The 21,943-nt window shown below is 39.8% G+C and overlaps 1 protein-coding gene across 5 annotated transcripts; it reads right to left on the bottom strand.

Moving 5' to 3' along the window:
• Positions 1-1,535: 1,535 nt before the first annotated feature.
• On the bottom strand, positions 1,536-7,639 carry LOC116266220 (dolichol-phosphate mannosyltransferase subunit 1). Of its 5 annotated transcripts, none has more exons than XM_031647343.2 (9): positions 7,289-7,639; positions 6,100-6,239; positions 4,278-4,377; positions 4,158-4,191; positions 4,011-4,087; positions 3,873-3,898; positions 2,226-2,390; positions 2,038-2,143; positions 1,536-1,956 (listed from the first exon to the last, which is right to left on the bottom strand). In XM_031647343.2, the coding sequence occupies exons 2-9, from the start codon at positions 6,192-6,194 to the stop codon at positions 1,852-1,854; spliced, it is 708 nt and encodes a 235-aa protein (XP_031503203.1). In that variant the 5' UTR covers positions 6,195-6,239; positions 7,289-7,639; the 3' UTR covers positions 1,536-1,851. The 5 variants fall into 5 exon arrangements, with proteins under 5 accessions (XP_031503203.1, XP_049936949.1, XP_031503204.1 ...); XM_050080992.1 differs by having other exon boundaries at positions 2,038-2,152; positions 6,178-6,239; positions 7,174-7,636; XM_031647344.2 differs by having other exon boundaries at positions 2,038-2,152; positions 6,178-6,239; positions 7,289-7,636.
• Positions 7,640-21,943: the final 14,304 nt, after the last annotated feature.

Genomic DNA, 21,943 nt, shown 5'->3' with positions numbered 1-21,943 from the left:
GAAAAAGAAACATTGAAAAAATTGAAAATTTTTAGTTGCTCCACCTATTGTTTGGATTCAAGTTCAATTTGGCTACACCCAAATCCAGAGGTTGGACTGTTTGGCCCGGCCCTGAAAAAAATCCTGGTTTCGCCCTTGATCAATTTAACAGGCCAGTTCAACATATGTCTACAACAGTTTGCAGGAGGAACAACTCATTTGTCTTTGACATCTTTGTCAGCTCATTAATGAAAATTTATTAACCGAATTAATGATGATGGTATTTAAATATTACTAGCTAAGTTAACATACAAGGTGAGTTGATTTACTTCTTGCCATAAAATCTCTTATAGTTACCGTGGAAGCCTCCTCACTCTTTTAGCCTCGTTAAGTACGCAAGCTCAAGGCGTGTACTTTTACACCTCTTTTGATGGCTTTAGCAACAAGAAGAGCAACAAGCTGGTTGGCCTAAGTGACTTGTTGTCCATGCATCATCAGTTCAAATGTTTTCTGTTGTACAAAAAATTGATAACATGCACAACACTCAGTTAAAAAGATATACCCTAAGACCACCCAAACTCCAAAGCAAAACTCCAAAGCAACTTTGAACCTCAAAGGCAGGGGAAAAAAAGGAGGGCCATTCTCCAACTCTAAGACGTCAAATCACCTATAATTAAGCGATGTACCCTAAGACCACCCAAACCCCAAAGCAACTTTGAACCTCAAAGGCAGGGGAAAGGAACAGGAAGGGGGGCCATTACCCAACTCTAAGACGTCAAATCACCTATAATTAAGCGACAGAACACGTTTAAGGACTTTAAGAGCACTGAATAAAACCTTGTTTATCACAAGAACTCAGAACTCCACCAAAACATGGGACTCTAATGAATAAAGCTTGTCACCCGCAAAAAAAAGGGGTTTTACTTTTTACGCAGATTGAATTTGGGATTCGTTTCCAAAAGATGGTCAGTCTCCGAAGTTCCTGTTTCTGAACTCAAAATAGAACCCAACTAGATGTGACATGATTAGATGAGACTCAGTTCGAACCCTTTTGTATCCCTAGTGCATGACCTAATAAAAAACTTGATATTGGCACCAGTCAGGTCCTTCCTGCTGAGAGAATTGCCATCACTGCAAGGGTCTAACTTTATCCTTAATTACATTCAAAAGTTGTTTCATTTGCTAGTAAAGGTATATGTCCACATGCATGTGCAGATAGTATCAACTTCTTCATGTGACTGAATGAATGCATGTCCTCCTTGTTGCTTACCTGCCCATTGCATTAGGGCAAGGTTTCAGCACTCTTACCACATTCATCATCAAATCAAGGCATCAGGCAGGGGAACAAGGACTTCTCAATCATTTTATGAGCATACGTCTGTAGATTTAGATTTTTTTCCTTTACTGCAGAGCTCTAAAGAGACATACTCCTCCATAACCATCACCAAACTTAACCGATTCTGATATGCAGATGCAGCAGGACATTCGTGCACAGAAGGGGGGCAAGAATCGTATGGCCATTCTATCTATCCTTCCATAGCGAGGAATAGTTGTCGTTGATTAATAAAGAAAGCCCAATATCAGCTTAATTATTATAAACAACAGTTCAGATAATGATAAACCATAATATACATCTGAAGTGGGAGAAAAAAAAGAATATTGCAGTACTTCCACAATTTGACCTACACTGCAAAGAACGAATTTTATAATGACATTTCAAAATTAATGTTATAGGATGAGAATGATGACAAAAGATACACCAAAGAAGACTCGAATCTGGTAAAAGTTGAAACTCATAAGTTGAGACACAGCTATATGTGAGGTGACAAAATGACGGACAAGGAGCAGACCACACCATTTCTGATCCTATAGTTATGTTGCGAAGAACAGATACACAAGTCCTTTAAGATACTCAACAATCTCTGAACCACCAAGCTTTGAGCTACCATATACTCTATCAACAAAAGTTATTGGTACCTGCAGTTAAGAGCAATGTTTTTAATCAATCATGCTGTTGCTTATAAGTTCACTTAATTCCATTAGAGAATTGATCGGTACCTCTTCGATGTGGTGGCCTTCTCTGGAGGCTCGTACAATCATTTCCATTTGAAAAACATATCCTTTACTTACAGAGCAAACAATCAGGTCTTCAAGAACAGACTTCCTATACAGCCTGGAAAAGACAAATAAGTCTATGAACTAGGAAAAAACACTACTGATTTCATTTTTCAATTTCAGTGGTATACCTGAAAGAACCAGTTAAATCTGAAACACCTGGCCAAAGCAGTGTCTGTGCAAGCACATTGGCACCCCTACTTGTAAGCTTACGCATGAGGCTCCAGCCATGCACACCACCACCCCGTACATATCGGGTTCCTGTAACGATACTTGCACCAGTCTCTATCTGTTTCCTAAGGATAACAGAAACAAACAATGGCAAATCCAAGAGGAACCAGAGAAAAATAGATTCCTATATTTTTACGGAAGTGTGACCAATGAACATATACAGTCCTCAATGTTTCTAATGATGGATTAAAAATGCCACTAAGGAAGTCCATATATTTGTTAAATTTCATCATATATTTCAAATGATGGAAACAAATGTCATTAAGGAAGTCCACATATTGGTTAAATTTCATCAGTACATCAACATGGTCATTCCAAGAGAAGTAATCAAACTACTTGTAGACTACAAAGTTTAAACAGCAAACACCTTATTCTTTCTAGATCCATTCTAGATTAGAGAAGGAAGTGAAAAAGGAGTTGCACCGAAATTAGGCCCTCCATTTGTAATTGCCCTTGACAAGAGTTATGTTGGAATGTTTAGTTACTTACAGCTATGGGGTTTCACTCTACGCCAGCCACATATGTACATATAGGGCACTCACATGTCATAGTTTGGCTATCCGCTCACTTCAGCCACACATATTCCCCATTTCATATCATCTGAAGCCAACAGTACGCACAATCCATGACCAGAATGAAGATGAACCTATTGGTGTTTCGTTTATTGTTAATCTATTTGCACTTAACTTACAGCCACTATCTTCTATTATTTCATTGTAGTCCAATATGGGTGTAGTGTGGAATTAATGAAGTTATAGAGTTTAACTGGATGTGAAATGGTTGACCTAGCCCACGCTCAACAAATTCTTGCAAGTTTGTGATTCCAAGTTTCATACTCTTGCTTAGTTGGAGGCGTCAATCAATTGAATCAATCTTGTCTCCAACAGGCATGGTCAATGAGAAATTAAAAGCAAATAGATGCTAGTGACTGAAAAGTTTGAAGCAAATTAGAAAATTGTTATAAATGTCATTTTGGGAAACAGTTGATGATTGGTTCAGTCACTTCATAAAGTGACTCTGCAAAAGGCAGTCACGGTGTCCATTAGTAAAATGGCTCCATGACAACCAAAATTGCTTCGCTCAAATCTTTCCACTCAGTAATGAAACATTACTACCGCAAGCATAAAAATTTCACAAATCTATTGCATTAAACAAAATGAACAAGTGAGACTACAATATCTTTATTGTACTACACTTTTCTTCCGTGAGCTTTCCTTCCAATATATACTGTCACATTAGAACATAAACAACACTTGCATATGGTGAAGCCTTGAACTCATCCTCTAACCTGAACCTACACCGATATTTCTACAGTGTTCAAATGGTCAACAAGCGTTTTAAGTTGGACTCAAGGGTGATGTTAAGTCAAATTTACGCAGTTACTAAAAAGTTAAGGAGAAAAAGAACTAATCTAGATAAGATTACGAGAACAACAAGAATAATTGGGGTACAGAATATTCTACATAAAATCAGCTTTTTGCAAAAGAAGAAAATAAAAATTTGCAAAATTTATAAAACAAAGATAAGATAAGAAAAGATTTTCTGACCTGATGAAACTTGGTATATATTTAGGCTGCAAAGAAAAGAAATGGCAATAAATGAATAATAGAGATTCAGATGACAATTTAATAATTCCTGAAATACATAGTAATGCGAAGATGGAATACATAGATACGGGAACTCACATGATGTGACAAATCAGCATCCATGATTACAATAAAATCCCCAGAAGCACACTTCAGACCATGAAAATAAGCAGTTCCTGACAATAATACAAGGTTAATGGGGAAAAGCATTTGTCAACTTATTGACAGTTAATGTCACCACAATACCTAGCCCAAGCTTCATCGGCCTTGGTCGTAATAACTGCAACAAGACAAGTCTGGACAGTTAACTATAAAATTCAAACAAATGCAGATATTGCTAACATCGGATAATTTTAAGGCACGCACAATACGTTCTTCACCATAAACTTGCTGCAGCTGTTTTACCACATCTTGGGTACCATCAGGACTTCCATCATCCACAATGATTATTTCAAAATCAAAATCCCTGAAGAAAGATGGAAAATAAAAATTAATCATAAGCTTGCTATGCGTGCATGCCTTAAGTATCAGATGTCAGATTCCCATTGCAGTTTTTATACAGTTCGGAAGTCGCAAAAATTTCACAAAACATAGCCAGTTCAGCCCAATGTTTACAAACTTGCTGAGTCAACTGACTAGCCTGAATCGCCACCCTACTCAGTCAACTCAATAGGGGAACTCAGTTATATCTAAACACAGCAAAGCTCGCCCACAACTTGTTTGATTTGGCCGAGTCATGAATCAACGAATAATCAGAGAAGTTTGATTGAGCTATTTTCCAAAAAAAAAAAAAAACTCGGGCGAACTTTAAGTTGACTCAACGGACTCATAAAGAGTCACACTTCATGTTAGAATCAGCATGTGCTTGGAAAACAGGTAAAAAACAGGAATCAGCATGCTTTTTTTTCTAATTTAACTTGAGGTACAAGCTGCCAATTCGAGTTTCTCCCTTGAAAGCCTTTAATGTTGAGGGTCGGAAACCTACAGACTACAGTCATTCAGTGCTTCTCCATTGACCGGTTTCCAGTGCCGAACCAGCATGAGCAATGAGTCCAGAAAGTTCACAGCCAATGAGGATTCTTGACAACCGCAATATACATTCTCTTTTTTTACCAAATTCAATGTGTCTCCCATTTTTTTATTTTTCGACCATATTTCTCTCTCTCTCTCTCTCTCTCTCTCTCTCTCTCTCTCTGTATGGGTGTGTGCATTTTTTCAGCCTCTAACAACTGCACAGTGTAAGCAGCAATTCTGACAGCTGCATTGGTGTGAATAGGGTTTCCAAAACTGCACTGGTAACTCGATGTAATTTTTCTCTTTTACCAATTTCAATGTTTTCCAAATTTTTAAATTTTTAACCATATTTCCAATATCTCTCTCTCTTTGATTCTTTCTTGTTCCTTTTTTTCCTCAACACATCTACCTCTCTCTTTGTTTGTTCATGCCTCACAAGAAGCTTATCTCTTGTGTAAGAAAAAAAACCATTTGGTTACTTCAGTGGTGGAGTAACCTGACTAATTTTGTTCCTCACCCACCTATTACATCTAGAGGAGAACGTTATCGCAACTTAAGAGTGAAGCAGAAAAAACCCTAGCCCCATAAACCACCGCTGCACTACATACTCCTCCCGTTCTCACTTCTTCACCATTCTCAGCACTTCTTCCCCCATTAATTCACTTCCTCGTTCTCTCTCCTTGCTCAATAAAATATTTCACAAACGAACTGCTCCCTCACTCACAGAAAGATCACGGCTGGATTTTTTTTTGTAAGGAACCAAAATAATGCCCATGAAAAATTTAAAATGTTAATTCACATGACTACACAAACACACACACACACACACACACACACACACACACACACACACACACACACACACATATATATATATATATATATATATATCTGTAAATAACAAGTGTTTCCAGAAATGTCATTAGTGTTTTGCAAGCCATAAAATTCAGATAAAGAAACCAATCTATATAGCACTCCCAAAGAATTATGATAACCTAATAGACTAATAGAATTAATTCCACATGCAAAAGATAAGACAATTAAGGATTTTTTTTGCCTTTGTCTACCAGTCAAGCAAAGAAACAACAGAATCAATTATAAGCAAACCAAAGAATGAGATTAAAAAAACAACACAGAAGCAATAAGTCAGGTGAAAGAAGAAGTCAATAAGTACTTGAGATGCTTGAAAATGAGGTACACGACGAGTGCAATATTGAGACGCTCATTGTAGGTAGGGACAACGATGCTGTACTTGTTTCTTGCTGCCATATCAAAAGCTGCCGTCTATTTTTGTTCCCTTTAGGTTCAACCCTTCTGCAAGCCATACTCATTGTGTTGTTGAATTCAAAACAACTAAAATAAAAAGGAAGATCACAAGATCTAACTAAGCATGATGTAATTGAGGATCAAGAAAAGAAACTAAAGAATTTTCAATATCAAATGATATATATGATCAATGAAAACAAAGAGTACAAAATTCAACATCTTTTAGGCTTTTAGCATAGTGGATAGAGAGAAAAAAAAGGTCACTGGGTGGAAGAGGCTTCGACCACCTACATAAGCAGAGCTTCAACAGGTAATTTATGGCATGCTACTGAGAAAAGTGAATAAGAAAACCAACCTAACTTGAAGGGGAGGAACTGCCAGCTACAAATTTCCAGTACCCAGTTCAGAGAGAAAGACAGAGAGAGAGAGACAGAGAGAGAGGAGCCCGAGCCCATGTGGGAATGGCCGGGTTGTTACAATAAAACTACTGAAAACACATGAAAAATTTTGATTGGAACAAGGTCAGGATAAACTAAAATGAATAAACACACCAATTAAACTAGAACAGATTTGGCACAAAAAATTCTAAGCTACTTGTTATGAACGACTTATACACTCGATCTGAAATTTAATTAAAAGAATCTCTGACCTTTAATTCAAGAAAAAAAAACCTAATTTATGCTACTCCAAATCGTGTCTGAAATAGAATTAGGCACTCAATTACTAATCCATAGCAATATGCGAGACAAGATTTAACTAAAAGTATGCAACATAATTAAACTATTTAAACTTATTCACGCCTACACTGCATAAACAAATTGTTTAATCCTATATAAAATTAAGCCTAAACTGCCTAAACGAAAAGCTAAACTATGAATAACCTACAACGAACACCCGACTAGCAGGAACAAGAGAAGAAGTCTAAAACCGGCTGGCATCCTCATCGAACTGATGTTGAATAACGACAAAAATGCATACTTACTAGTTATCAAAATCCCCAAATCCGCAACCAAAACGCCCAAATCGAAACCTCGAAATCCGCAAAAATAAGGGACAAATTAAACGCCAAAATCAAAAGAAGAGAGAGAGAGAGTTACAGTGAACAGAAGTCAGAGAACCGGGCAACGGCGACCGCGAGAAGCAGGTCAAGGATCAGGAGAGAGAAGAAGAAGAAGAACAGGAGGGGGAGGGAGGGAGGGAGAGACGCATCCCGCACCGCGGCGGAGATTCAAAGAGACAGCGAGCAGAACCGAGTGGGGCGCCCCATATGGTTGGACCCGGTTCCATCTACCTGCTGTCGTGGTGTGAACTGAACACAACTTGGATTATTTCTTCAAACTCAAATCCCAAGCTTTTCCAATTCCCAAAAATTTTCCATATAACATGGCCAAAAGCCGATTTAAAGAACACACTCCAGACCACTCCCACATGCTCGGGCTCCTATTTCTCTCTCTCCCTCTCCCTCTAACTGGGCACCGTAAATTAGTAGCTGGCGATTCCTCCATTTCAAGTTATGTTGAGTGGCAATTTATGGTACTAAATATAAAATAAAAAAATTTTAAATATAAAATATTTTTTAATAATAAAATATATATGATTATTAAATAAAAATAATAAAATATTAAAAAAAATTTAATCGGACTAAATCGAGCCTGTCAAACTGACCCGAGCGGATTGTTTTGGGCTTGAGCTTGAACACGATCAGACTAACCCGAGCCGGTTTTTTGCGGTTCCTCCGTTTCAAGTTATGTTGGTTTTTTCATTCACTTTTCTCAGCGGCAATTTATGGTCAAGATCTCTTTCACTTACTGACCTAGACCTAAGACTGAGTAATAGGTTGGGGTTTTTTGGGGCTTGGGCTTGAACCCGATCGATCTGGTTGAATACACAGTACCCATCGAATATCAGGAGGGACGCATCGAATACCCCAACCTGTTACCCAATCTTAGGTCAGTAAGTGGAAGAGATCTTGACCATAAATTGCCGCTAAGAAAAGTGAACGAAAAAACCAACATAACTAACTTGAAACGGAGGAATTGCAAAAAACCGGCTCGGGTATGATCGGGTATGATCGGGTTCAAGCTCAAGCCCAAAACAATCCACTTGGGTCAGTTTGACCAGGCTCGATTTAGTTCGATTAAATTTTTTAATGTTTTATTATTTTTATTTAATAATAATATATGTTTTATTATTAAAATTATTTTATATTTAAAATTATTTGTTTTATATTTAAAAACTATTTTTTTATTTTAATCAAACCGGGCCAAGTTGAGCTTAGTCTCGAGTATCGGGTATCAACCGGGCTTAAACTCGAGTTTTAAGGATCGGGCTAACTTGGGCCCAACGCTTATCGAGCCGGGCCTGCCTAATGTCCAGGTCCACTACGTTAAAAGAATATGCATAATGTTTTTGTTAAAAGTGCACATCTAAAAAACATAATTAAAAATGGAAAATTTGAAGATGCTGGGTGTCGGATGTTGTTGGATAATTAATTAATATTTTAAAAACAATTAAATATAAAGTATTATTGAAAACACCATAGACCATTATTATTTCATAAAACCGTCGCTGGTCCTTCCATTGCATTGCATGGTCTTTTAATGACAATTTTTAAATGTTTTGTTATGGTCGAACAATATTTTGTAGTGGTTTTCTCATGAAATGTTTGCATCCTTCAACTACGGTGATTCTTTTAATTACAATTCTCTTTTTCTTAGTGCAGTGGACTTTTTTAACCTTGCGATTTATGGGGTTTTGACCCCCACTTTGCTTGTGTCTTTCTTCTTCTTTAATTAATTCATTAAAATAGGACGAGCTAAGGGAAAACAAAATTTATTAATTATAATTTTGAATCCTTTTTAATTTAAACTCTTAAAATTTTTGAAAAAATAGTTTGCCCCGCTAAAAATTTTAAAAATATTTTTAAAGTCACTAAAAATTTTTTTTTAGCTCCATCCCTACATATAGCCATACTATTTTCCTTCATTTTTCTATATCTTTGCTATGCATGGACATGCATGTCTTTTTTTTAAAGGTTTACTTAAAAGCAAACTTTTTTTAAAGGTTTACTTAAAAGCAAACTGTTACTAATGTCACACCCCAACCTTTTGCAATGCGACTACACAACAATTCAAAAAGGAATGAGCTATACCATTCAAAACAATGAGGCAAACTTTTATTTATATAACAATTTCAATTCATACAAAATCACATCTATGTGTATGACAAAAATGCCCCAAACCACAACTTTGATGCCTAACAAAAATAAGACATCAAAGAGACCAAACCATGACGCCCCAGTACTACCAAAGACCCAAAACCTCCACAGTAGAATGTGAGTGAAGTCATTTGATCAATCTGCTGCCTCGGATCCGCCAAAACCTCAAAAAAAAAGAAACAACTGAAGGTTTAGCTTCGCAGTATGGCAACAAGGCAGAAAAATCTCAAACCCTCTTAGGTAGGGCTCAAATATGAGATAATACAATAATGAAAACAAATCATCATTATGTCGTGTCAGGGCATAGTTACATCATTTACCAAAAAGGCCACTCACATACACCACGACATGTAAAGGCCACTCAATGACCAAGATAACACAATTTCGATTCACATGCACATCAATCACATACACTTCATTCACATACTTTCATTTTCATTAACTTTAGAGAATTGACAGTTTCTGTGAGTGCAAACACAAGCACATGTACACCATGGGTGGCCTATAGCCGAGAGACAACCTCTGTGGTGGCCCATAACAGTATGGATCCATTCACCCGATGCAGCGGTAGAGCACGCATCCATGGGTGTGTAAATTCCAAGGAGAGATACTCAGTCTTCCTTATGACACCCAGGTTGAGAAGGCGGGAGCCCAATGCTCCAAGCACATAACATAATAGTACTATGGGGCTTTGCACCGCCTCCGCTCCGAATAGGCAAGACCAGTGGCAAAGGCGAGACAACTCCCAAACACATAGCCACATCATACTGGCCTCTCATCTCTTATTCTTTTATTATTATCATTATATTAGCACATTCACAAAAATGACTCGCTAGCTCATGAGGTTGGTAAACTTCACGAGTGCACTGATACCTCCAATTGCATCCACATGAGGGCCACACATATAATTACATTCTTAGCTAGCCGTCATACCGTACAAGTACAACTACCCTCCAATTCATTCATTTGCATCATTGCCCGCGACAATGCATATGCAACAAATCACAACATTCACATTCATAAAAACTCACATCTTATCAAACACATCATTCACATCTTTCAAAACTTAGTCAAATCCCGAAGAGTAGTCTCGATCCGTGATGGCTCGAAGCTGTCCTATGCAATTATCATTTTATGATGCTCTCTAATGCATAATCGAGGTCGAGGAGACACTTGACTCGATACTCCACCTTATCTGTCCTAAACAGTTATCAATTCTAGCATGCGCATGCAAATGCGTAACAATTTCAAAACGAACTTTTAATAGCTTTCCAAAACAAAACTTGTCACATGACAAATCATTTACAAAATGACTGGCTAGCTCATGAAGTTGGTTTACTTCACAAGTGCACTCACACCTTCAATTGCCTCCACAAGAAGGTTACACATAACATTAACAGTCTTAGCTAACTGTCATAACAATACGAGTACAACTATCCTTCAATTCATTCAATTGCATCATTGCCCATGGCAATACATATGCAAGAAATCACAAACAATCACACACATCAGTCACATCTTTCAAAACTTAGCCAAACCACGAAGAGTAGTCTCGATCCATGATTGACTCGTAGCTATCATATGTAATTATCTTTCTATGATGCTTCCTAATGCACGATTGGGGTCGAGGAGACACTCGACTCGATACCACACCACATCTGTCCTAAGCAGTTATCAATTTTAGCATGCACATATGCAATGCGTAACATTTTCAAAACAATCTACTAATAGTTTTTCAAAACAAATCTTATTATATATTAAATTATTTGCATGCATACATACATTCACTCACAAAACAATCATTCAATCACATTACAAACCAAGGATCTCACGATCCTAAGAACACACATTCATACATTTGGCTCCAGGCAGGGATTTGCCTGGAATGCCGCTATACCTGTCGCGTGTCCACAAAACACTCTAAAATGCCTTGAGCTTCACGTCTAGTTGCTCAAGGTTTACTGGACGTACCCGGTGTACCTGCAAACATACACAAGTGGTAAATGACTAAATTCTCTACTGGTTTAGTTCGCAATGCATACTAATATAAAACAAAATCATTGAGGTACATGTTATCGCCTCAAGAGGGTGTCAACGGGTAGTGTCGACCTACAAGCCCTCCAATAGGCCTATTCCAAATTTTTTGACGTTGCCACCAAACATGAAAACTCAGTGCTTCGATCAATCTACTACTAACACATTTCTCATTAGCTTTCTTTAGTTGAAGCGTCTTCCCCGCAATTAAAATTCTCAACATACAACACATATGTATATCAATAGAAGCATATTTCCCAAGCTTGTTAAAACAGTTCTAAACCTTCTCCACAACAATACAATCTCTACCATGCTCCCTAAATGCTTCGAAAATCAACCCATCATGCTTATAAGATCATTGTAGACATGGATTATTGTCCCTCGACATGAGTCCTAAACCTTCCCCAAAATAGTAACGTTGTTAACAAACATCTTAATTCATCAAATCTTAAATCTAGCATGCTCCATTAATAATTATACATGCTCCAAAAACAAATATACAACAATTTAGGCTCGATTAGTCCTTGCTCACCCCAATTTAAGAATCTGAACTGCTGCAATGCTTCCGGCAGCCACCTCAAGCGTTCAAACGATCCCTAAATGACAGAAATCATGTAATGTCGCCACCACCAACGCCGTCTAGTCGTTGTTATGAGGGGGAAGAACACATCCCCAAGCTGACATTTGATCAAACAACGAAAATATAGTGAAATAATCAGTGAGGAAGAGTGCTCGATTGGGGAAAAAGGGAAAGACAATCAGAAAATGAGGAGCGAGCTTGAGTAGAGAGCGTGTGGGTAGGAGGAGGGTGCGGGTAGTGTGAGAGGAAGAGGGGCACAACACGAAGAGGGAGGAAACAGAAGCACTGAAAGTGAGCTCTAACAGATAGAGCGTGGGTAAGAAAGTGAGACAGCACGAGAGGGAGCCGGTTCTGTTGGTGTGTTCAGTGGAGGGAGAGGGAGAGCATGCGGGTAGAGAGAACGCTACAGAGAGGGGAGAGACACAGAGAGGGCGATAGTGCATGAGAGTGGCGGAGGAGAAGAATGAAGAAAGAAGGGATAGGGGGAGAGAGACCGATGACTTACCTGTGCAACGCCGTCGCCACAGCCGTTGTCCTTCCTCCGCCGGCCCAATGGTCGCTACCGCGACACTTCCGCCTCCCTCTCCTCACACGGTTGAGCTAAAGGAAAAAGACAAAGTGGAAGACGAGGGGGGAAAAGCCCTCGCGTCGGGCTCCTCACGCAAAGTGGGTTCAGGTTTGGGTCTGGACCCGATCTGACCTAGCTAAAAATGCCGAACGTTACATCCTACCCTCCTTAAAGAAATTTCGTCCTCGAAATTTAGATCATACCTCAATGCATGAGCAGATGTGGATACTTCTTTCGCATATCCTCCTCGAGTTCTCATGTGCTCTCCTTTAACCTATGGTGTTGCCATTCCACTTGCACTAAAGGAATTCTTTTCGTGCGAAACACTATTTTTGATCCACAATTGTAATAGGTTTTTCTTCTATTGGCAAATCATCTCGCAGTTGAATACCTTGAAAGTCAATCACATGCGTAGGATCTGGTACATACTTTCGAAGCATGGAAACATGGAAAACATCAAGCACATGACTCAAGTTAGGTGGTAGAGCCAGTCTATATGCCACAGCTCTGATCTTCTCTAATACCTCAAACAGTCCAATAAACCTCGGACTCAACTTTCCCTTAGTACCAAATCGAAAATTAGTAGGTGAAATCTTCAAAAACATATGAACACCAACCTCAAAAGCTAAAAAGCCAATTCTCTACATCGAACGTCGACATAGCTTTTCTATCTACTCTGAGCAGTCAACAACTTTTTCCTTATCAATTGCACTTGGTTGGTGTAATGTTGCAATACTAAAGGGTTCTCGATCTTGCCATCACCCAATTCATTCCAACAAGCTGGCGATCTGCATGACCTCCCATACAAGGCCTCAAAAGATGTCATCCCAATAATAGAATGGTAACTGTTATTATATGTAAATTTTGTCAATCTCACATCTTTCCCATTTAAGACACATGCATGCAACATGTCCTCCAAGGTCTGAATGGTCCCCTCAGATTGCCCATCAGTTTGGGGGTGGAACGTTGTGCTCAGCTTAAGCTTAATACCCTATGCCTTTTGTAATTGCCCCCAAAACTTAGAGGTAAAACATGGATCTCAATCCGCAATAATAGACTTTGGTACTCTATGCAATCTCACTATCTCGTCAATATATAACTCTGCGAGACTTTCCAAGGATTGACTGATCCTGATCGGCTGGAAATGAGCGGACTTCGTAAGTCTATCAACAATCACCCATATGGAATCATGTTGTCTTTTGGTGTGAGGCAACCCAACTATGAAATCTATCATAATGTCCTCCCATTTCCACACTGGAATATCAATTCTTTGCAACAAGCCTCCTGGCCATTGATGCTCTGCTTTGACCCGCTGGCAAACAAAATACTATGCTACATATTCTGCAATTTCACGCTTCATTCCAAGTCACCAAAAATTTCTTTTCATATATGAAACATCTTTGTACTGCCAGGATGTATGGAAAACTTAGATTTGAGAGCTTCATAAAGCAACTGACGCTTCACCTCTTTATCTCTAGGGACCTACAATCTTTGTCGAAACCACAATAAACCATCTTCCTTTTGATACCAAGAAGAATCTGTCTTCCTACTTTCTTCCATGTTCTTAGCAATATCGGGATCTTGTTTTTGTTTCAATATAAGTTCTTCCATCAAAGGATGTCGTATCACGGCAGTCATCGTTGCTTTGTTCTCATCACAAAGGTGAGGCTGTCATGCTATCACATCTTGCAACAATGTCCAAGAATGAGTCAACATACTGCACATTGTTGCCTTAGCATGTATGCTCAAAGCATCAGCCAACACATTCGTCTTGCCTAGATGATATGATATTGTGAAATCATAATCCTTTAAGTTTTCAATCCATCTTCTTTGTCTCAAATTGAGATCTTTTTTGGGAGAATATGTACTTCAATGACTTGTGGTCTGTAAACACCTCAAAAATTGCACTAGTGTCTCCATATATTCAGTGCAAACATGCCTGCTCCCAACTCCAAATCATGAGTATGATAGTGTTGCTCATGTGCGTTCAACTATATTGATGCATAAGCCACTACACGGCCATGTTGCATCAATACACGACCATAATCGATTTCCGATGCATCGGTGTACACCACAAATCCAGAATGACCCGATGTGAGCGTCAAAATAGGGGCGGTGGTAGGTTTGTCCTTCAAAGATTGGAAACTCTTTTCGCACTCTTCATTCCAAACAAACTTTACTAATTTTCTTAATAGCTTAGTTATGGGAGTAGCAATTTTCGAAAAGACTTGTATAAACCTGCGATAATATCTAGCCAATCTCCAAAAGCTTCTAACCTCAGTTGCATTGCATAGCTTCTTGTAGTCCTGTACAGCCGACACCTTAGCCGGATCAACGAAAATTCCATCCTTCGAGATCACATGACCAAGGAAGTTTACTCTCTTTAGCCAAAATTCACATTTTGAGTACTTGACATATAACTTATGCTTGTGCAAAATACCCAACATACTCCTTAAGTGATCTCTGTGTTCTGCCTCATTATCTGAGTACACCAAAATGTCATCAACAAAACAATAACAAATCGATCCAAGTAGTCTTGGAAAACCCGATTCATGATGTCCATAAACGTTGCGGGAGCATTGGTCAACCCAAAAGGCATGACCCTGAATTCATAGTGTCCATATCTAGTTTGGAAGTCTTAACAACGTCTTCCTCCCGTATCAAAAGTTGATGATAACATGTCCTCAGATCGATCTTGGAGAATACCTTTGCATTCTTGAGTTGATCAAACAAGTCTTCAATCCTAGGAAGCAGATACTTATTGTAGATTGTGACTTGATTCAACATGCGGTCATCTATACTCAAGCGCATGGTTCCAGCTTTCTTTTTAACAAACAATACTGGTGTTCCCCACGGTGACACACTAGGTCGAATGAAGCCTTTATCTAAGAGTTCCTGCAATTGCTTCTTCAGTTCTTCCAACTTTGCCAGTGTCATACGGTATAATGCCTTAGAAATAAGAGTTGTCTCTGGTAACAACTCTATCTTGAATTCAACTTCTTGTGTTGGAAGCAAACTCGATAGCTCTTCCAAGAACACATCGGGATACTCACTCACAATGGCAACATCTTGTAACTTCACCGGCTCAGTCTCATTGGTCAACACGTTGACCAAGAATGCAACATTCTCATTTTCTAACAATCGTTTAGCCTTTAGTGCAGACACCAATATATTATCAGTGTGATTGGCAACCCATGCTTAGAATTCCATTGATTTCATCTTATTAGTCCACAATGGTATCTGTTTCTTTCTACAATCCATGTTGGCATAATGCGTGCATAGTCAATCCATACCCAAAATGACATCAAACCTACTAAAACTTACGAATTACCAACTGTGCACGTAAGTGAAATGGGTGGGTCTCCACGTCCACCGTTTGGCATCACCTTTTAACAAAATACGAACTATAGTTAACTTTGTCACATTCTGAAATCTTAAGGAGCTCAAAGATGCGTTCACCCTCTTCAATCCATTCCTCTGTCTTGATAGGGTTTTGGCGCTCACACTAGTCTGAGCGTACTGTTGCCCTGACGTACTATCATCCAATGAGGTATGCCCATCATAATGGGTTGAACTTATCTCTTTCTGCCTTCGTAGTCGACCCAGCTCGCTTCTTAACCCTACATTGGTACTTCATCTTTACAAAAAAAACCTTCATTATCAAACAAGGTCCATGACTAATCTCTCAAGTAAAATCGCAGAAGTGCATCAGCACAAAATCTCAACACATCAATCACATTATGTATGTATAATTTACCATAAATTAAAACTACAATAACAATTCAATCAAGTATCGCGCACCTGGGCAACACAGCTTCACAAATAGTCTTTAACTCACATTCATAGTGAGATTTTGCCATAGCTCTAATACCAAAGCTGTCACACCCCAACATTTTGACCCTCGAACAATTTTTTTTTTAAACTTAAAGCATTGAAGTTCAACTACACAACAATTCAAGAAGGAGGGAACTATGTCATTCGAAACAATGAGGCAAAATCACTTAGGTAGGACTCAAATATGAGATAATACAATCATAAAAAAACTCATCATCATGTTGTGTCATGGCATAATCACATCCTTTGCCAAGAAGACCCCTCACATAGACCACGACATGTAAAGACCATTCAATGGCCAAGATAACACAATTTCGATTAACATGTACATCAATCACATACACTTCATTCATGTACTTTCTTTTTCATTAGCTTTAGTGAATTAATAGTTCTTGTGCGTGCAAACACAGACACGTGCACACCTTGGGCAGCCTACAACTGAGAGACAACACTCGTGGTGGCCCATAATAATATGGATCCATTCACCCGCTGCAGCAGTAGAGCACTCATTTACGAGTGTTTGAATTCCAAAGAGAGATACTCAGCCTTCCTTAAGACACCCAGGTTGGGAAAGCGGGGGCTCAACGCTCCAAGCACATTACACAACAATATCCTGGGGCCTTGCACCGCCTGCGCTCCGAACAGGTGAGACCAGTGGCGAAGGCAGGACAACTCCCAAACACATAGCCACATAACACTGACCTCTCATCTCTTATTCATTCATTATTACCATTATATTAGCACATTCACAAAATGACTGGCTAGCTCATGAGGTTGGTACACTTCACGAGTGCACCGACACCTCCAATTGCCTCCACACGAGGGCCACACAGATCATTACATTCTTAACTAGCCGTCATACAGTACGAGTACAACTACCCTCCAATTCATTCATTTGCATCATTGCCCACGACTATGCATATGCAACAAATCACAACATTCACATTTATAAAGACTCACATCTTATCAAACACATCTTTCAAAACTTTGCCAAATCCCGAAGAGTAATATCGATCTGTGATAGCTCGTAGTAGTCCTACGCAATTATCATTCTATGGTGCTCTCTAATGCACAATCGGGATCGAGGAGACATTCTACTCGATACCCCAAATCAACTGTCCTAAACAGTTATCAATTCTAGCATGTACATGAAAATGCGTAGCAATTTTCAAAACGAGCTTCTAATACTTTTCCAAAACAAATCTTGTTACATGACAAATCATTCACAAAATGACTAGCTAACTCATGAGGTTGGTTCACTTCACAAGTGGACCCACACCTCTAATTGCCTCCACAAAAGGGCTACACATAACATTAGCAGTCTTAGCTACCCTTCATAACAATATGGGTACAACTACCCTTCAATTTATTCAATTGCATCAATGCCCATTGCAATGCATATGCAACAAATCACAACATTCAATTTCACACACATTAGTCACATCTTTCCGAACCACGAAGAGTAGTCTCGATCCGTTACTGGCTCGTAGTTGTCATAGGAAATTATCTTTTTATAATACTTTCTAATGCATGATTGGGGTCGAGGAGACACTCAACTCGATGCCCCCACCTCATCTGTCCTAAGCAGTTATCAATTCTAGCATGCACATGCAATGCGTAACATTTTCAAAACAAGTTTCTAATAGCTTTTGAAAACAAATCTTATCATATATCAAATCATTTGCATGCATACATACATTCACTCACAAAACAATCATTCAATCACATCACAATCCTAGGATCCCACGATCATAAGAACACACATAAACACAATGGCCCCAGGCAGGGATTTACTTGGAATGCCGCCATACCTGTCGCATGTCCATAAAACGCTCCAAAGTGCCTCGAGCTTCACGTCTAGTTGCTCAAGGTCTACTGAACGTACCCGGTGTACCTGCAAACATACACAATTGGTAAATGACTAAATTCTCTACTGGTTTAGTTCGCAATGCATACTAATATAAAACAAAATCATTGATGCACATGTTATCGCCTCAAGAGGGTGTCGACGGGTAGAGTCGACCTACAAGCCCTCCAATAAGCCTATTCCAAACTTTTTGACATTGCCACCAAACATCAAAACTCAGCAATCAATCCACTGCTAACACATTTCTCATTAGCTTTCTTTAGTTGAGGCGTCTTCCCCGCAATTAAAATTATCAACATACAACGCATATGTACATCAATAGAAGCCTATTTCCCAAGCTTGTTAAAACTGTTCTAAACCTTCTCCACAACAATACAATCTCTACGGTGCTCCCTAAATGCTTCGAAAATCAACTCATCATGCCTATAAGATCATTGTAGACATGGATCATTGTCCCTCCACATGATTCCTAAACCTTCTTCAAAATAGTAACGTCGTTAACAAACATCTTAATTCATCAAATCTTAAATCTAGCATGCTCCATTAATAATTATCCATGCTCCAACAACAAACATACAACAATCTAGGCTCGATTAGGCCTTGATCACCCCAATTTAAGAATCCAAACTGCTATAATGCTTCTGGCAGCCACCTCAAGCGTTCAAACGATCCCCAAACAGCAAAAATCATGCAATGCCACCACCACCAACGCCGTCTAGTCGTTGTTATGAGGGAGAAGAACACGTCTCCAAGCTGACATCCGATCAAACAACGATAATATAGTGAAATAATCAGTGAGGAAGAGTGCTCAGTTGCGGAAAAGGGGAAAGACAATCAGAAAATGGGGAGCGAGCGTGTGGCCAGGAGGAGGGTGCAGGTAGTGTGAGAGGAAGAGGGGCACAATACGGGAGAGGGAGGAAACAGAAAGACCGAGAGTGTGCTCTAATAGATAGATCGTGGGTAAGGAAGTGAGACAACACGAGAGGGAGCGGCTTCTGTTGATGTGTTCAGTGGAGGGAGAGGGAGAGCATGCGGGTAGATTGAACGCTGCAGAGAGGGGAGAGACAGACAGAGAGGGCGATAGCGCGTGAGAGTGGCAAAGGAGAAGAAGGAAGAAAGAAGGGATAGGGAGAGAGAGACCGACGACTTACCTGTGCAACGCTGTTGCCGCCGCCGCCACACTTCCGCCTTCCTCTCCTCACACGGTCGAGCCAAAGGAAAAAGATGAAGTGGAAGACAAGGCGGAAAAAGCCCCCGCGTCGGGCTCCTCATGTAAGTGGATTTGGGTCCGGGTCTGGGCCCGATCCGACCCACCTGAAAATGTCGAACGTTACAACTAATGTTTTACATGTGTCGACAAAAGAGACATTGAGCGACGCGAGCATGACCACATGTCAATAAAACTTTTTTTTTATCGATATTTACAAAATAAACGTCGGTAAAAAAAATTATCACAACAAAATGTTAGTAATAGTGACATGTTTAGCGACGTTTTCAAGTTGGATGTTGGTAAAAACTCAACTTCAAATGACATCATAGGTACATGCATCGGGAAATACTACCTTTCACCAATGTTTTTTTCTAACCGTTGATAGCAGTAATATGTTCATCAATGCTTTTGAACTGAATGTCAATAAAAGATCAATTTCAATGACATGTTGGCAATAAGAGCGAATGAAGGTTACTTTCACCAACGTTTGTTTTGGATGTCGGTAAAAATTAATTTTCATCGACATTTAAAGCCGAATGTCAAGTAGTCTCACTGATGTTTAGCTTTCATAGGTGAATCCATTTTTTTTTTGGTAATGTAATAGCCTAGTAAGTAAAAAATCAGCCAGAGCATTTAAATTGAAATTAGAAATGAAACGGCGGATGAAAAACGAACTATCTTTGGCTTTATTATTTAATTCATGAGCAGGGGAAGGAGGGGAACGACGCCGCGTGTGACCGAGGGAGGAAAGGGAGAGGGAGAGTGATACATGCCTAATTTTGGCACCGTCGAGGACTGCCGAGGGCATGGCCAAGAGCCATGGAGTGGAGCCGACCAGCGGTGTAGGGTATAGCTGGGCACGATGATGATTACCACCTGACAAGCCTACACCCTCTTTATCTTGTGAGGTTAACCTTGGCATGGTTCAGGGTTCGACACTTGTAGACCCCACGAGCATTACTTATGTGGCTGCAGTGGGAGGAGCGGGCGGAGCAGCTAAGGTCAAAAAGGGTGAAGCATGGCTTAGACTGAGTTCAGAGATTGACAGGGACCAGGGCAGTGGACCAGGGCCCAGTTTAGGCCAAACCAAAGCAGAGCGTCGAGACATCAACCAAGCTACGGATCAGCCTAGGGTGAACCTTGGTAAGTTATACTCGGACCCACAAGTCAGGGACACAATGGAGCGGGCAAAACGAGTTTGGATCCATGCCCATTTGCTTTATAGTACTCTTGTCTTAGTGCTTTTTGTATTGTCTCGTTTTGAGACATTTTTAGAATTGATTTGCTTAAGTTCTTGTACCATATTGTGTTAGGAGTAAGTGAACCGAGACGCTCTCTCTTGTATATATTCTCTAGGGCATGAAACCCTAGGGAGACTTTTTGATAATGAAGAATTGAAATTCCATTTTCTCTCTCCTCTCCCCTCGTGGGACTTCTCCTTCTCCTCTTATGTCGTTCACTGAAGGAAACTCGCTCTTGGTCGCGCACGCTCAAGCAGAGACCAGAAATACTTGACTGTTCAAACAGCCATATCTGAAGATCTACCGAGAGTTAGAGGACGAGCCATATTGGAATCGTCTCGACGTCCTCTATAACATACCCAAATTTGTTGGCGTTTGGAGTTCATTTGGGCGGTCAAATCGTACAAGAAACAGAACATCCGCCGCCACCACGTTTCGATCGTTTTCAGCGGCAGGTTCCTGTTCTTTGATCTGGATCTGGTGATTCCCTGAGAGTTTCAGCATGTATAATACGCCGTTGGAATCGTCTTGAGGTCAGCTATCACCTATTCAAATTTCATTAAGATTGGAATCCATTTTGGTATGCAAATCTGCAGCCAAACAGAACTGTATCGTCGCCATCGTTCTGCCGCGACCAGCGGCAGACCTGTCTAATTAATGGTCGTTTTTCGGCGATCCGTCGGCAGTCTGAAAGAGTTCTTGGTACCGTTGGATTTGTCTCGTCCTCGTCTACGACATATTAGATTGGATACCATTTGGCTGATGAAACATTGATGGAAATATGACTGTCTGCAGACCAACCTTGGAGAAGTAGGGCCAATTGCACCAGCGTGGCCAACCGGTGAAAGCAACACCCATTCCGGCAATGAATTAGGTTTTCCAGTGATCTGGTGAAGTTTCCTAAATTGCCCTTGCATAAATGATTATTCATTTTATTTGGATTTGAACGTTTGGCCGATTTTGGTCATTTGTTTGAATTGAGGATGAGCGGGAATCCACTCCAAATCCTAGCTGCCACACTTGCCTCATCTTCACACGGAGCTCAATTTGGAAGGAGCTAAGGTAGCCTTAGCCAATTCCTCATGCCCTTCATCTAGGCCCGACACGTGTCAATCATCATTGGCGTGATCAAAGATGGCAACCAGCAGCTAGTGAATCTGGATGCGTGGGTGTCCAAGTACGTAGAGCTGAATTAGGCAAC

This window comes from Nymphaea colorata, chromosome 12 (assembly GCF_008831285.2).
Source record: "Nymphaea colorata isolate Beijing-Zhang1983 chromosome 12, ASM883128v2, whole genome shotgun sequence".
In the NCBI taxonomy this organism is placed as follows: domain Eukaryota; kingdom Viridiplantae; phylum Streptophyta; class Magnoliopsida; order Nymphaeales; family Nymphaeaceae; genus Nymphaea; species Nymphaea colorata.
This window is presented reverse-complemented; position numbering and strand designations above follow the sequence as displayed.

Bases quoted from the DNA above. Each gene is read 5' to 3' on its own strand.
- LOC116266220 (XM_031647341.2), bottom strand. From the start codon at position 6,194: ATGGCAGCAAGAAACAAGTACAGCATCGTTGTCCCTACCTACAATGAG. The intron at 2,153-2,225 runs GTATACCACTGA...TGTCTTTTCCAG, and splicing joins GATTTAACTGGTTCTTTCAG to GCTGTATAGGAAGTCTGTTC. The intron at 1,957-2,037 runs GTACCGATCAAT...TCTTAACTGCAG, and splicing joins AAGGCCACCACATCGAAGAG to GTACCAATAACTTTTGTTGA.